At 42.6% G+C, this 17,135-nt stretch overlaps 1 protein-coding gene across 1 annotated transcript in view; it reads left to right on the forward strand.

Annotated features, from left to right (window-relative positions):
* The first annotated feature begins 6,338 nt into the window (after positions 1–6,338).
* Positions 6,339–17,135, forward strand: part of SERPINB5 (serpin family B member 5) — a 37,801-nt gene continuing 27,004 nt past the window's right edge. The window contains exons 1-4 of the mRNA XM_079982810.1: positions 6,339–6,495; positions 14,006–14,183; positions 15,357–15,494; positions 16,374–16,491. Of these exons, the coding sequence (XP_079838936.1) occupies positions 14,016–14,183; positions 15,357–15,494; positions 16,374–16,491 (424 nt within the window). The 5' untranslated portion in view covers positions 6,339–6,495; positions 14,006–14,015. The remainder of the gene's footprint in view (positions 6,496–14,005; positions 14,184–15,356; positions 15,495–16,373; positions 16,492–17,135) is intronic.

A 17,135-nucleotide genomic window follows, 5' to 3' on the forward strand; every position in this document is an offset into this window, starting at 1 on the left:
AATGAGCAAGTTAAATGAACTTGGATATGCAGAAGAGATTAAGAAATAAATTTAAGGAACCGCTGAAACAGGGGGAAGGAAGTCAAATTTTGAAGTGTCAATTTGATTGTGAAACTAATGAAATATATAAATTTGAAGAGTATAAATAAAAAGCTTTAAAAAAATCATCAGGTGACACAGTTCTTGTTTTAATAAAAAAACAGGAAGTGACACCATAATGAGTTTTAACATGGGACAACCTTATAAGGTTACCCATGAATACTTCTACTGTTCTACTCAAAAATAACAATCAGCACCTGGACAGCGGACTGTGTGGGCATATAGGTCATATTGCATTGCATTTCTATTTAAATCATAAATTTGCATCTATTTGCACAAATTTATGTGCATATTTTACACATATTGGTGTCCTTCCTTTTTTTGTTATGCATTTCCTTCTGCTTAGTTTCGTGTAAGTGGCCATCCTCTGTTTCGCTTCTTCAGTAGAGGCTGTTTGGAGGGTATGCAGACCAACTGCTAGGTCATCAGACCTCAGCAGTTTTGTCCCTCTGGTGCAGATAGTGGCAAGAAACCCAGGCCCCAATCATCTTAAACAGTGATCTCTGGTGGCTTCAGCAGAGGCTTTTGGGAGGATATGCAAAGGAGCTACAAGCTCCTATGCCGCCAGACGACAACTCTGCTAATCACCATCCTGCCCAGAAGATATGCCTGAGTAATTGGCAGAGCATCCTTTGGACACCACTGAAACACAAGGGTTGGAGATGTTGTGCTGAAGTTGCAATTCATACCTCGTTGCTCCTGGAGAACCGAGTTTACCTGATCGTTATTATTTATATCCCTAAATCATCCAACAACATCGTGCAATTTTCCTGCATTAAAAGTAACCATTACTAGTGGCTTAAATACATATATTTACTGTAGGCTGTGAAGCCTGCGGTAGTTTATTTATTTATTTTCTGTGTAATAAGCTGGTGTTCTGTTTACAGTGCAAAAATGGACATGTCATCATGTAAATAAGATCAGTGTAATAATAAGCAAGCTGCATGTTTGTGACCAATGGGTGTCATCATCACAGAATGGAGAGGTGCTTGGAGGATCACTCCGGTTGACATTCTGATGCATAAGTATCTTTTTAATCCTAGTAATTTTCTCCTTCGCCCCTCAACCATCGTACTGCCAATACTCACAAAGGTATAAGCCATACAAGCCAGGAAGATTATTACTATTGTAAATGGCTCATATTTCACAGGCAGCTGCTTACCATATTTAAAGCCACATAAATCATACTAAAGCAATACTTTTAATACTTTTCAAGCTGTGCCATTTGTACCACCAGCACCATATAATCAACAAAATCAAAGGCTACTGGAAGGTGTAATTTTAGCTGACCATCTGCAAAGTGTTAATCTGTGAGACAGTCTAAGCAAGAAAAAATGGAAATGGTCATTTGGACTGACTAAAAGAGACAGTTTTCCATTTTCCGTAATGAAAGCTCTGATTATACAGGTCATAAGAACACACAAGAGGCCAAGCATCCTGTTTTCAGAGTGGCCAATCAGATGCCAATGGGAAGCCCGGAAGGAGGATGTGAGTGCAACAATGCTCTCCTCATCTGGTATTCAGATACAGTATCCTTCAGCGGTTGCAGAAGGCATAGGACTAGGTGTTTGATCAGTTTATACACAGCTCCCAGTCAAAATCCATCTGGAAGCCAGGATGGGAATCAATCAGAGTCAATGAGTTTTGTAAAGGAAAGAAGGCACTACTAATTTCTAGGTCACCTTACAAGCCAAGATCTATGGCTTGCCCATGTCCAATGATGTCAATGGGCACAGTGCATTCAATTCCACATACCAGGAATGGGAAAATTGGTATTAGACTCCAACAACAACAACAACAACAACAACAACAATAATAACAACTTTATTATTTGTACCCCACCTAACTGACTGGGTTGCCCCAGCCATTCTGGGTGGCTTCCTACATATATAAAAACATAATAAAACATTAAACATTAAAAACTTCCCTATACAGGGCTTCCTTCAGATGTCTTCTAAAGGTTACTTATCTCCTTGACATCTGATTGGAGGGCATTCTACAGGGTGGGTGCCACTACTGAGAAGGCCCTCAATATAACAACTCCAACTTCCCTCAACCCCATCCAACATGGCTTATTGTCAAGAATGATGGAAGTTGCAGTCTAGCAATATCTGGAGGGCCACAGGTTCCCCATCCCTGCTGTGTAGCCAGGATCTCATTCTACAGTCACCCAAGCAGGACTTTTCTAACAAGGTGACATATTACCTAATCTTATGCAAAATTACACCTAAGCGCTTTAAAATCAGTGCTGTATAAGATTGCAGACAGTCTTTGCTATCTGTCGCAAGTCAGGCAAATGATTCAGTAGCAAAGGAGCAAGCGCTGTGGAAAAATTCAATGACTTTTCAGATATATTCAAGATTCAAATTAGAAGCATTTGTTGTAGTTACTTCTACTCCCCTCATAACAACCAAAAATGTATGGCTAGAATTTATCACTGCTGTCACAGAAGTTACACATTTTATCATTTTGTAAGAGACTATTTACACTGCCAAAGATTTTGATATTAGTACAGTGGTACCTCGGGTTACATACGCTTCAGGTTACATACGCTTCAGGTTACAGACTCCGCTAACCCAGAAATAGTACCTTGAGTTAAGAACTTTGCTTCAGGATGAGAACAGAAATCGCACGGCAGCAGCAGGAGGCCCCATTAGCTAAAGTGGTGCTTCAGGTTAAGAACAGTTTCAGGTTAAGAACAGACCTCCGGAACGAATTAAGTACTTAACCCGAGGTACCACTGTACTGATTTGCGAGTCAAGGGAAAATATGTACACGTGCTTTATTGCAATACCTTGTAGCTTCTTATTTCGGTCTCTTGTAGAGTCTTGTTCTGCGAATAGATCTAATTCTGAATGGCAATAAGAAGATCTAGAAATCTCTGGAGGCATAATCACGTGCCCATTAATATCCAGCTGCCTTCCCTAACAGCACATCCCTAAACCTATTTATGCAGAAGTAAGTCCTATTCAACAAGTCCTATTCAGCGGGTGGCGCTGTGGGTAAAACCTCAGCGCCTAGGACTTGCCGATCGCATGGTCAGCGGTTCGAATCCCCGCAGCGGGGTGCGCTCCCGTCGTTCAGTCCCAGCGCCTGCCAACCTAGCAGTTCGAAAGCACCCCCGGGTGCAAGTAGATAAATAGGGACCGCTTACCAGCGGGAAGGTAAATGGCGTTCCATGTGCTGCACTGGCTCGCCAGAGCAGCTTCATCACTCTGGCCACGTGACCCGGAAGTGTCTGCGGACAGCGCTGGCTCCCGGCCTCTAGAGTGAGATGAGCGCACAACCCTAGAGTCTGGCAAGACTGGCCCGTACCTTTACCTTTAAGTCCTATTCAATTCAACGAGATCTACTCCACAAAAACGGGGTTAGGATCGTATGTTTTTGCATACGATGCTAAGTCTAAGAAGCAAAGAGCAGTCGTGAGGGATCCAGGCTTGAGCTGTTGTGCTTGATAATAAATCGGCACCAGTCTTGTGGCTGGTCCAGCAGCTGCCCAAGGAGGTGGATTAGGTTGAATTCAGAGTGTCTTGTATGTTTGGAAATAGCGTGTACGTTGGAGTGAACATACAGCTATATAGGTTTGGTGTAAATAAACGCTGTGCTATTTTAGGACAGCCCCGTTGAATGAATGCTGTATAATATCCAGAACACTCTGGGGATTTTGCTAAAGCAAGTTTTGGAAGAAGAGAATGATTTCACAACATGTTTGAACAAACCACTTCGGCTCTGTATAGGGCGTGGCAGAGCTTTAGTTGAAGATTATAGCTGAACATGCTGATTATAGGGCTACAGGTTTTATGCAGTGCCAGCTCTCCAGCTGAACAATTTGTTACATTGGAATGTGACACATTTTTGTGTCTAGCACCTTTGGATATTCAGTCCCAGAAACACCATCATTTGCTTTGCTTTTTAAAGATTTGGCACATCATGTTCTGTGACTGTGTTTTGTTTGTAACCCTCGTTTTCTATTCTCCCCCCACACCTTAATTTTTTTAAAATATAGGCAAACCTGTCAGTTTCGGTTTCTCAGTTTTCCAGTCAGAAGTTCGTTTCTGCATCTGTTTATTCCTCTTTTTTAAAAAGTTCTCACAGATACAGAATTACTGTACACACAGGAATAACAATAAACAGAAAATTTTATTAACAAACAATCAAACATAAGTTGGTCTTAACACTATAGACCCGACCTCCCATCTATTCCTTATTTCAATTTCATATTATTTATTGCCAATACACACTTTTTCTTAATATATCTTAACTCTTATGTCTAACTTGCAACTATTACTGAAGTTCCTCGAATGCTGCAATATTTCAGTGTTGCATTTCTCCTAACACATACAATTTTGCATGCAGTTTTGCCCAACATACACATTTCTTTTTCCATAATATAATGCGTTTGTGTACATAATTTTCACAAGAATACAGAATATGCGTGTTTTAATACGCACTGTCCCCCTTAATATACACATTTTAAAACACATTTGGGGGTTGGAGAACCACATCACAAAATCTGCACCAGGTATGAATTCCAAAGGATAATTGTGTTTCTGGTTGGGGCAGTGAGAATTAGATAGGTTTGCTTTGAAATGTGAACTAAATGGAATTTCTCCACCATACTAGACACAACACAGGAGATTCATGATCATATTTTCTGGTGTCTTTTTAAAGGTTTTGCTGAGAGCAGCCATGAAGGTGGGTTCAGGCCACAAAGCAGAGGGAGGACATTTTATTCCTTAGCTCATGCTGTTTGCTGGATGATGATCTGCTTTCTTGAAGCTGCTATTGACTATGTAGGAGACAACACAAGTACCAGTACTGTAGGTGTTAAAACGAATCAGACCAAGGAGCACCAAGCCTCAAAGTATCTCCTACCCCTAAGTCGATGTTCCTTAAAAGGCTACACAGAAATGCTATGACTCTGCCGATTCTAGTTTCTCCGAGTTTCTCATTTCTCCAGTCTTAAATTCCGTTCCCCAAATTACTACACCAATCTGCCGTCTTCTTTTCTCCTTTTTAAAAAAACTCATGAAAATTCACCAGCATCTTAATGTGAAAGTTTCTAAGTACAGTGGTACCTCAGGTTACATACGCTTCAGGTTAAGAACGCTTCAGGTTACAGACTCCGCTAACCCAGAAATAGTGCCTCAGGTTAAAAACTTTGCTTCAGGGTGAGAACAGAGATCTTGCTCTGGTGGCGCAGTGGCAGCAAGAGGCCCCATTAGCTAAAGTGGTGCTTCAGGTTAAGAACAGTTTCAGGTTAAGAACAGACCTCTGGAACAAATTAAGTACTTAACCCGAGGTACCACTGTATGCACATTTTCTTATGCAGCTTTGACTAATGTAAACAATTTTGTAAGCAATTTTACCCCCAGTATAATGAATGTCTTGCCATTTTCACCAGTACATGTGTTTGTATACACATTGGAAGGAGAACGGCGTTGCAAAATTAAGAGAACTGAAAACTTCAAAAGATAATTGGGTTTGGTTCACATGTTCGTTGGAAGAAATGCTAATGAGGGTACTTCTTTGCAAGCAAAATTGAAACCCCCCCTCCATCCCGAAACACTACCCAGAATCATTTAGGTTTAAGCAAAGTCCTGCTGATTGACTACTGTTGACCCAAATTACATTTCAGGAATCTTTTAACCAGAGACCACAAACTCTCAAAAAGCATATCACTGACAGAAGAAGAAGGAGAGTTTGGATTTGATATCCCGCTTTATCACTACCCTAAGGAGTCTCAAAGCGGCTAACATTCTCCTTTCCCTTCCTCCCCCACAACAAACACTCTGTGAGGTGAGTGGGGCTGAGAGACTTCAAAGAAGTGTGACTGGCCCAAGGTCACCCAGCAGCTGCATGTGGAGGAGCAGAAAGGCGAACCCGGTTCCCCAGATTACGAGTCTATCACTCTTAACCACTACACCACACTGGCTCTTATGATTGTAGAATTATTCCCAAAACGGACCCGGATAAAAATGTGGAATAATTCTTCTAGGCACAGCTGAAACAGCTCTTAACTTGTGTGGTTTGGGATGGCACACATGAGTGTCTCCCTCAGTGCCAGACCTCCTGTGTGAAATTCACCTCAGAGAGGAATCTTCACAAGGTGGCCGCTTCCTGCCGGAGCATGTTATAGCCCTGTGAAGCTTTGTAGTTGGCAAGCTCAGCCTGAATCCATTTTTTCTATCATGTATAAATTGCCAAGAGGGATGATTAAGAGAGAGAGAGAAAGCACAATCACGAAAGAGGGAGTGGCGTCGGAGTTCAGGTGAGCCGAAACATTCTTGCTGCTCTGCAGTGTCACCACCAACACCCATTCTTTTTACTCTGCCTCTTTCAACCTTTTTTCTTTTCTTTCCGCCATTTCCGTGAGTGGACTATCTGCACAGAGAGGTGAGTGTTCAATATGTACACAGTTGTTGTTTTTAATTGCCTCTATCTAGGAAGTGCCTCGAATTCTTTGGAACTGAAGCAAGAAGAGAAGGAAGAAGGTGGGGAAAAATTGTAGAAGTTGAACTAGCACAGGAGAAACTTGAGCACGTGTAAGATGTGAGTCTCATTTTCAGTCTGAGCTCAGATCGTTCAGTCCCGGGCAGATAAAAAAGTTTTATTAGGTTGCTGCAGCTTCCTTGCCTGGTTGCAAGAACTTTTGTGACTGTTCCTGCTGTAACAAGATAAAGACCCAGAACTATATCGTTCATTTGTTTCCTGATGGCAGAGAGATTTCTAAACAAATTATTTTTTAAAAAAAGTCAGGCCTTCTGTTGTCACACAAGAATGATAAGCTTCCTTACCCAGACAACTGTATTGTAGGTTGAATGCAACTTTTGTGCACGGCGTGTGTTTCATGATCGGAGATTGCTAGAAGAGACTCTGTTCCAGGCAGAATTTTCCACATGGGTGTGGATCACCCACTCAGCTTTCTTTATGCAGTTAATCAAATGACTAATGCTTGCTCCAGCTAAGAGAATGCTAGAACCAACCTTCGCTTTCAGCCTGGCTGGGTTTACTGCCTTCCGATGTGACTCTATAAATAGGACGCTGCAAATAAATAGCCCATGTGATGACCTCACATTGTTCAACCAAATAGATGTAATATAAAGCTTGAGAGGGTGAGCATAGGAAGCTGACAATTGGTCCAGCTAGGTCGGTATGGTCTACACTGACTGGTAGAGAAACTCCAGGATTTCGGAGAGGGCTTTCTTCCAGCCCTACCTGGAGCTGTTTTGAATGCAAAGAGCCACTCTGTTGCTGAGCTGTGGTCCTCGCCCACCCTTGAGGTAGAGGGCAGAGGAGAGGAGGATTCCTGGACATGCACCAATAGGGCATCTCCCATATGCCTAGAGTTCCCTCCCCTCTTATCTTTCCTCTTTCCCAAAGAGCTGCTACAATGGGGAGAGGTAGCTGGTGGGAGTCTGAGGCTGAGTGGGACCCCATGGATTTCTGGTTGCGTGAGTGTATGGGGGTGGGGGTGGTTGAAGGAGCTTGGTATCTTTAGCCTGGAAAAGAGGAGATGTGATAGCCATCTTCAGATTTCTCAAGGGCTGCCGCACGGAAGAGGAAACAAGCTTGTTTTCTCCTACTCTGGAGGGTAGGATTCGAAGCAATGGCTTCAAGTTACAAGAAAGGAGATTCCGAATAAACAGGAAGAACCTTTCTGACAGTAAGAGCTGTTTGACAGTGGAATGGTCTTCCTCAGGAGTTTGTGGACTCTCCTTCCTTGGAGGTTTTTAAGCAGAGGTTGAATTGCCATCTGTCATGGATGTCTTAGCTGAGATTCCTGCATTGCAGGGGAACTGGACTCGACCATTCTCGGGGTCCCTTTCAACTCTAAGAGTCTATGATTCTGTGTCTCTGAATTTGAACGCCAGTCACAAGAGAGGGGGAAGAATAACAGTTTTCTCTCTTCAACTTTTTTCTCCTTTACTTTTAAAAATGTATCCCTACCCCATAAAGAACTCAAAACTAACCTTCCATAGGAACTGCATAGCTGGGCTGTTGCTTTGTATAGCTAAAAGCTGGTAGCAGAGCAGCCTTTGCCAGTGAGGTGCTTTGGAATGCATCTCCCATAAGCTTGATGGGAGTCATCATCTAACAGCATCTAAAAGCCGCCGGATTGTGATGCAGACGTAGACACCCACCCACCCCCGGATTTGGGTCCTTTTTACATCACGAACTTATTTCTCAACCCAAGAATCTGTCTGAAAACCTTCACAAAAGGTCTGCTAGATCTTCCACCTTGATATAGTTGGGTTAAGAGATGGAGTGAGTCACCAAGAGTGCTTGCACATGTTCTACCCCACCCTGTCACAGCACCCAACAAGTGGCAGCCAAAACTGTGCCTGTGTCCCTATGTGCTTCACCAGCAATTTGTGGGTTTTCTGAAGGCAAAATTATCCTATTCACCTTGTTTTCAAGGAGCTCCAGAAATTGTTCATGCAGTTACAGTTGATAGAACTATGAACATTTAGGACTCTGATGCCAAGGCATGGGCTTGATGTAGCAGCTTTGCTAAAACTTATCTGGATCTAGCCTTTTTCTGGATGGGAGACCACCAGAGAACCTCATGTATGCTGCTCTGAGCTTTGTTCATGTATGATAAGCAGGGTATAAGTTCAGGAGCGCTGCCAGAACATAAGAACAGCCATGTTGGATCAGACCAAAGAACCACCTAGTCTAGCACCATTGTCATCACAGTGGCCACCAGATGCCTATGAGAAGCCCATAAATAGGACCAAGATGTCAGGGACTGGGCAGAGGAGGAATGGTGGAGACGGCCTCCCCATCCTGACCCTTCCAGGGAGGAGGAAGACAGTATGGATTTACAACAGGAGTTTGCAGGAGGTCACAGCTCAGAGGTAGATGATGGGGAAAGTTGGGAAATTATGGGAGAGGATTAGGCAAAGCTGGAGCAGCAGGCTGACTGACATTTTGTCATTAGAAAGCACTCCAGACCCACCATCTCCCAGAACCCGGCAAGCCTGAAAAGTAGGAGAGCAAAGAGCTTGAAGGCAGGGAGCACTTAGCAGCACCCATAGAGGAGGTGATGAGGATGACAAATGAGGAAGTGGGAGAGATGGGGGGTGGAGAGTCACTCAAGACGCCATTATCCAAGAGGCTGGGTTCTATAGCCTCTCTCTGTAAAGTCTGAAATAAAAAAGGACTGTAAGAAACTTTTCCTTGTCTTTATACTTTCCTGGGCAACCAGCCGGGAGCCACTGACAGCATCCTGAGATGAGTAAAACACAACTCTCCACACCTGCAATTCCCAGTAACTACTATTTAAAGGCCTCCAAAAGCAAGGGGAGAACTTTTTCTTCTCTTCTTTGGCATCACTCATAGTTGAGTAAGATTGTCTTCCATGAACACAGTCTTAGTATGTCCGTAAGTGACTGTGGAGGACAATTCTGGATCAGCATGTCCTTCCACAGTGAGGACATAGGTTTCCAGATCAGAGTTGATCGTGGTGAGGGTTTGCCAAATGTGCCTTCCTCTTAGCATGTTTCTCCCTTTCGTCCTGATTTCGAGTGTCTTCAAGGTCCATGATAATTGTGGTAAAGGCTGTTCTCCAGTTGGAGCACTTGCAGTGTTTCCCAGTTGTCGGTGTTTATATTACTTTTTAAAGATTTGCCTTGAGAGAGACTTTAAACCTCTTTTATTGACCACCAGCATTATGCTTTCCATTTTTAAGTTTGGAATAGAGTAGTTGCTTTGGAAGACGATAATCAGGCATCTGAACAACATGACTAGTCCAACAAAGTTGATGTTGAAGAATCAATTCTTCGACACTGGTGATCATTCCTTCTTCCAGTACACTGACATTAGTTTGCCTGTCTTCCCAAGTGATATGTAACCCCCCCTCCCTGGAGACACCATTGATGGAATCTTTTGAGTTGGAGATGGCATTTAAAAGTGTTCCATGTTTCACAAGCATACAGTAAGGTTGATAGTACAATAGCTTTGTAAACAAGCATTTTGGTTTCCCTGTGAATGTTCCAGTCCTCAAACACTCTGCACTTCAATTGGGAGAAAGCTGCATTCACAGAGCTCAGTCGATGCTGAATTTTGGCATCAATGTCAGCCCTTGTGGAGACATAACTGCCCAGGTAGGAGAAGTGATCGACACTTTCCAACATTACACCATTGAGTTGGATTGGTGGTACTGCAGAGTGGTTGTTTTGTACTTTTTGGTACAGCACTTTGGTTTTTTGGATGTTGAGTGATAGACCAAGCTTTCTGTAAGCTTTGTAAGCTTCTGCAAATATATTTAGGATGGTTTGGAGGTCATCTTCCGAGTGTGCGCACACTATATTGTCATCAGCATACTGAACCTCTATGATGGAAGTTATGGTAATCTTACTCTTTGCTTTCAAAGACTGCTGACTTCTCCAGAGTCTTTTGAGGTCTAAGACTTGTGTCCAGTAGTAAGGGTCTAATAGTGTCACTATATGAGTATAATGAATGCATTTAAATGCAAGGTGTTCATATTTCCTCATGGCCTGTGCTGGCAAGATCACATGAGAAGCCCTGGACCGCACAGGAGAAGGCTGTGGTGTGACTCCTTTCCAAGCCGCTGTAAACCTTTAAAAAAAATTGGTTGATGCTGGCATGGGGAGAGGGGCGGGGAAAGCCACAGGGTTCCTGCATATGGTCCAGGGCTTTTAACATTGTCTTGGTAAGAACAAAGGAAGGGTGCTGAGGCAGATCTACAGCCAAGAGTCCTGGGAGCGATGGGTGGAGGGTGTTGTACAATTTGGAACCCATCAAGGCAAGTCCAGCCCACCAGCCGTATGAAGGACTTAATAAACCTCTTGCTTTGGTCACTGCCTGCCTGGGGTTGCAAAAAGAGACAGGTTGCCATAGCACCAGGCAATCCACAGTGTGTACCTTGTAGGCTGTGCTCAGCTTTCTGACTTGCAAATGGCGGAGGCCTGCCTCACATCTGTGTTTGATATGAAAGCTCCAAGTCATTGGTTCTCTATCTCTGTCTCTGCAACTGTTACAGGAAATGGTATTAAGTAGATGGTGTTTACTTTGGAGTGTTAAGGAAATTCTGTCTCTGTCCCTTTGTGGCTGCTGTGACATTAAGGTTATAGCATTTTCCAGCTATAAATCCCTGCCCCCCCATTTGTTTTGATTGTCAAATAATTTTAAATCCAAACATTTCCCAGAAAATGGACTGGAATCTTTCTGTCACCCTCAGTGTGGTTTAGTGGTCGGAGTGTCAGACTAGATACTCCCCACTCAGCCATCAACTCACTCAGCCCAAAGCAACTGGATCTGGCTACTGGGTGAGTTATTTACCTCACCCAACTGCCTTGGGCCTTTCTGACCAGTGGACACAGTTGCCCATCTATCAATAACCTGATGACACCATGTTGTCAAGTGAAGGATTTTCCTTTGCCTATGTTACGGGTGCCCAAACTTTTTTCAAAGAGGGCCAGATCTGATGAAGTGAACATGTGTGAGGGCCGACCTTTTTTTACAATTTTACCCCAAAGTTGTTGAGCTTTTCTTAGGATTGAACTTGATGAGCTTTTTTAAGGATTTGACCCCAATAAATAAACTGCCACAGGGGCTGAATTAGGCCCCCAAAACAGACTTTGTACATGCCTGGCCTATGTAGTTTGAAATCAAACCACATGGACAACAGTTGAGAGGTTTTCTCAGGGTGCAACCCTTTGACAGTTAAGGTTCATATTGTCATGGACTACAACTCCCAATATCCCTACCATTGGCCATGTTGATTCGGGATGATGGGAATCGGAGCTCAATAACATCAGGAATGCCACAGGTTCCCCACCATTGCTGCAATATGACCTAATGGCATATTGAGATGTGATGCAACAGATATATGCCACATTTATCTTGCCACGTATTACAGTCAAACTGACCACATATTACACACAAGTGGAGGATGACTTGTTGCTTCCTAGCATGTGGAAAACTCTTAAGCTGACTTTAAAAAGTTGAGGACAGAGAGCTCCCTATCCTACTACCCGTGTTTTGTTCACCCAGGTATTTGTATAAATATGTACATTTCCTTATTTCATCAATCTTTTTAACAATGCACGTTAACAACCCACGACGTCTTGGGAGTTATCAGCGGTGCTTAAACATGAACAACCCGGATTTCTTAAGAAGGCTCCGAACAGAAAGTTTAATAAGGGTAATGTCTCACCTAGACATTTCAGTCATATGTGGGCGGGTTGCAAGCTAACTGTACTTCAAGGATACCGCTATGCCATGGGCAATTGGTTAGATGCTGACTTAACATTTCTCCTCCGTAGGGAAGAAAGAATGTGGTATGAGCTTGTACAGCAGCAGTTTCCTTAACTCATGTTTCAGTTTTTCCTTGACTCCACCCCGCCTGAGATTTCCCAGCGCCTAAGAGCGGGTAGTGATTGTCAGTGATGTTGCTTCATTGTGAATCAATATTAAAATTGCGCTTCTAGGTCTACTGCAGAGCATCACTGTTCCCATGGCACAAGTCCTAGCCCTCCTCACACGGCTGTTTGCTTCCCATGGGAAGGTTAAGGCTGGGCAAATTTGGTGTACCATTAGAACAAACTGGGCTTTTCTGAATGTAGTTTTCTCTAGCTCTTTTTCTCCTGCTGTTGATCACTCTCTGTTGGCTTCTGACACACTTCTTTGTCTGGTTGGAAAACTGTATGGCTGATTCAGAAGTACAAGTTGTTCCACCGGTGAGGCCTGTAACTCAGTGGCGTTCACAGGAAAAGTCACTTAAGAATATTCCCCTACAAAAAGCAGGCACTATGTCAAAATTTACCACATCAGAGCAAATGCTTCCAGACCGACATAGAGATGGGTAAATCTGTCAACTTTGGTTTCTCTCAGCTTCTCATTTTTCCAATCATCTGTTGAGCCCTCCATATTTCTACATCAGTTTGTAAAAACAACAACAACCACCCATGTTATTATGAAGATTCATCTGCATTTGAGTGTAATTTTTTCCTAATATAAATGTTTATATGCAATTAGCCTAATAACATAAGCAATTTTCCATAATATAATGCCTTTTGGTATGTGATTTTCCACTAATATTTGCATTTTGATGGACACTTTACCTCATGATATTCATTTCTGTACACATTATTTGGCTGCAGAGTGACACTGCAAAATTTTGAGAAGTGCAGATTCTGAAGAATAGATGCATTTTGGTTCTTGTTTTGGAAACTCCAATTTTGGTCCAGCTTCAAATGAGCACTGAACAGAGGCCCCAACCTGTGAGCGAGACTGGGGGAAACGTTGTGTGTGTGGTGTCATGTGTGACACGATATCATGGCATTGGGAGGAGCTGGGGGGGGCAAAAGGGTTGGGTCCCAAGGAGTTGGCGCTCCTGGAACTGTATGAAATTCCTTCTTCATTCCTAGCCCAGCCCTCTTTCTGTCATGGTAAGTTTCCATGTGAGCCATTATTTCCACAAGGGAATGCTTTCAAATCACCTTGTCCTAGATGGTGATATGGTAGAGTCACCACATGAGTAATTCACCACCTATGAAAATAGATGCTAAGGCCACAATCCAGTGCTGAATGAAGTGTGTTTCGGCCTGTTGAAATCAATGAAGTTAAGCACCCTTAACTAGGAAGGTAAAGCAGTACAGTGGTACCTCAGGTTACATACGCTTCAGGTTACAGACTCCTCTAACCCAGAAACAGTGCTTCAGGTTAAGAACTTTGCTTCAGGATGAGAACAGAAATCGGGCTCTGGCGGCACAGGAGCAGGAGGAGGCCCCATTAGCTAAAGTGGTGCTTCAGGTTAAGAACAGTTTCAGGTTAAGTACGGACCTCCGGAACGAATTAAGTTCTTAACCCGAGGTACCACTGTAGTTCTTTATAGGCAGGATTGTTTGGTATGGTAAATGTGTCTTTTCTGTTTCAGAACCACAGCAATGGATGCCCTACAAGTTGCAAACACTGCATTTGCGGTTGACGTTATCAAGAAACTGGCTGAAAAGGACAAAACTGCTAATATTATTTTCGCTCCCCTTTGCACTTCAACCTCACTGGCTCTTGCATACAAAGCTGCCAAGGGCGACACAGCAACCCAAATGAAACGGGTAGGTTTTCGCTTCCAAATTGGATGTAGGATAACACAGCACATACATTTCAAGAACATTCAAAGGACATTCCCTCCCCCAAGAATCATGGGATCTGTAGTTTTTCAAAGGGTAGCTCTGTGAGGACTAAACTAGAACTCCAGAATTCTCTCTCTGTGTGCAAAATGTGCTTGTGTGTTATATTTAAAAACGTACATTTCCCCCTTAATAACATGAGACTACACACACACACACACACACAGAGTCTGAGGTTGCACTAGATATTTGCTTGTAAACATCTTTGGGGTTAAGGAGGGAGTTTGGAGAACCTAAACAGTTATCTTAAATATTACCTATGTTGTTGCTTATGTTTATAGTATTTGTTCTCCTCTGCTGCTGTTGTGGCGGCACCATTTCTTCCTGCTGTCCCAGGCAGAGCGAACCCAACCAATCAGGAATCATATGCAATGAGATCATAATGCCCTGTAGCCAGGAGCAAAGCATTAACTTTGCTCTAAATGAGTGTTGGGGAGGGAGCCTTGCTATAAAAGAGTTCATCACTATTCTCAATTCCCCTGCAGTTGTTTCCAAAATACAGCTGGTACTTGTAAGTTTCCTCCTAAGTGCAAATAGCAGCTGGGGGCGGTGTGATTTTCATCAGGAAAATGCAGCACCAGCCTAAGACGTTTTGCTGCCCGAGGCAACGGGCAACATGATGCCTCCCCCATTCCACCTGCAGAAGTCAGTGAGACGGACAGTGCTGCCAATGGGACAGCATCGTCCCACATACCTGAATGTGGACTATCTTAGAGAGCGCAGGGCAGGCTGTGTGATACACACACAAGTTCCTCAGTATCTCTCACCCAAGGCAGCTGCCTCACTCTGCCTAATGATAGGGCCAGCCCTGGGAACATAGGTGCCAACTTGAACAAAATATTTTTGGGGGGGCCTCCCCAATTGCTGGCCCCTCTTCCCCCTCTACACTTCTGCACACCTTCCTCTGCCACGGACAACTGAGAGACAGTCTCCCCTTCCCTCCACCAACCCAATTCTTGCTCCCGCCTGCGTGTAAGAAGTTTCTACACACACTGCATTATGTGTTACAGGATATTTGGCACAATTGTGTTGACAGACCAGTACTTTCAGAGATGCATAATGGAAGCAATGTTAAAATCTAAACTAATTTCTTAACAGGGCCTACATTTAGAAGATGTCAAAGATGTACCTTTCGGATTCCAAACAATAACAACGGATGCTGCCAAACTTAGTTCTTTTTATCCTCTGAAAATGGTCAAGCGACTCTTTGTAGAAAAATCCCTTAACCCCACTATGGTAAGCTGCTAAGAAATTCTAGCTGTTTCTGTCTGGGTCAACTGGTTGACTATGGTGGTTTAAATCTCACTGTAAATAGTGTTTCTACATGTCGGCATTGATATAATAATAATAATAATAATAATAATAATAATAATAATACCTGCACTTTATTCAAACATGTTCTGTACTTTTTTCTTTGTAAAACCTCCTTTGAAATTACAATAAATTTCTCTTTTTATAGTTTTATTGCACGAGTTGCATTGTATTTTGTTTACAGATTTTCTTTTAAAAATAAATAAATATATTTATTGATTTTTCAATATCATTCCAATAACAGCCTCATTATAACAATGCCAATTTTATCCAATTAATACAATTATTAAAACCAATTATTTATATACCAAATTATACAATTTAGTTAAAGTGGCTTCCTCACATGTTGGATTTCATGGCTTACTCTTTGGTTTTTTATTTTATTTTATTTTCTGTGTTCCAAAATCTTAATAATTTCAATTACATTCCCTTCAAAATCATAATCCCATAAACAACAGCTATAGTACCATTACAATTGATGTTTAAATCACACATATTTTTTGTTAAGGCGGATCGCCTTAATTTGTGCGTGCTTATATCCTATACTGGATTAAAATGCATAATGGGTGGAATTCAACTTTGTGTTGTTATGGTCTTTCCCTCAGCACAGACATTACAGCTTGCCACATGGAGCAAGCCCCCACTCTCATCAGTGACTGAAAAAAGCTTCACTTCCAGCAGAAGAAAAATGGTTCTACAAAATCCACTTTCTTGAAATGGTGTCAGTGCCACTGGGCACATCTGTTAGGAAGTTTGGTTCAGCATTATGCATTAGAATTTAACTTGGCTCCTCGTGCCTTTCAGGAGTTTGTAAGTTCTGTGAAAAGACCCTTCCCATCTGAATTGGAACTAGTGGACTTCAAAGAGAAAACAGAAGACACCAGACTGCAAATCAACAAATCTGTTTCTGATCTTACTGATGGTAAGCGTATCTTAACAGAGTGCTCTGTTCAAAATCCTTAAAAACAGAAGTGAACTCCAATGAACAAACTCCTTGAATCAGGAGTCCCTCTCAGAGCGGAGCTTACCATAGGTCAAATATTAAAATGGCACTTTCCACTTTGCCAGGGATCTTCAGAGGAACTTCTCATACCCTCCAACATTTCTCCAACAAAAAGCGGGATGTCCTGTCCCATAATGATAATAATAATTTTTTTAAAAAAATTTAAACCCCACCCATCTGACAAGGTTGCCCCAGCCACTCTGGGTAGCTTCCAACACATATAAAAACATAATAAAACATTAAACATTAAAACCCTTCACTATATAGGGCTGCCTTCAGATATCTTCTAAAGGTTGTAAAGTTATTTATCTGCTTAGCTTGGGGGCCACATACTATACCCTCCAACATTTCTCCGATGAAAATAGGGATGTTCTAAGGAAAAGTGGGACATTCCAGGGTCAAATCAGAATTTGGGATGGCTTCTGTAAATCCAGGACTGTACTTTGGAAATACAGGGTCTGACTTCTTTCCCAGCCTGTTTTGCTCCATATTTTATAAGCCCCAGCAATGGCTCTTTCATTCCCCCATCAATGCACTTCCACCCCTGAACTCCTTTTCTCCAC

Source organism: Podarcis cretensis (genome assembly GCF_951804945.1).
Source record: "Podarcis cretensis genome assembly, chromosome: 7".
In the NCBI taxonomy this organism is placed as follows: domain Eukaryota; kingdom Metazoa; phylum Chordata; class Lepidosauria; order Squamata; family Lacertidae; genus Podarcis; species Podarcis cretensis.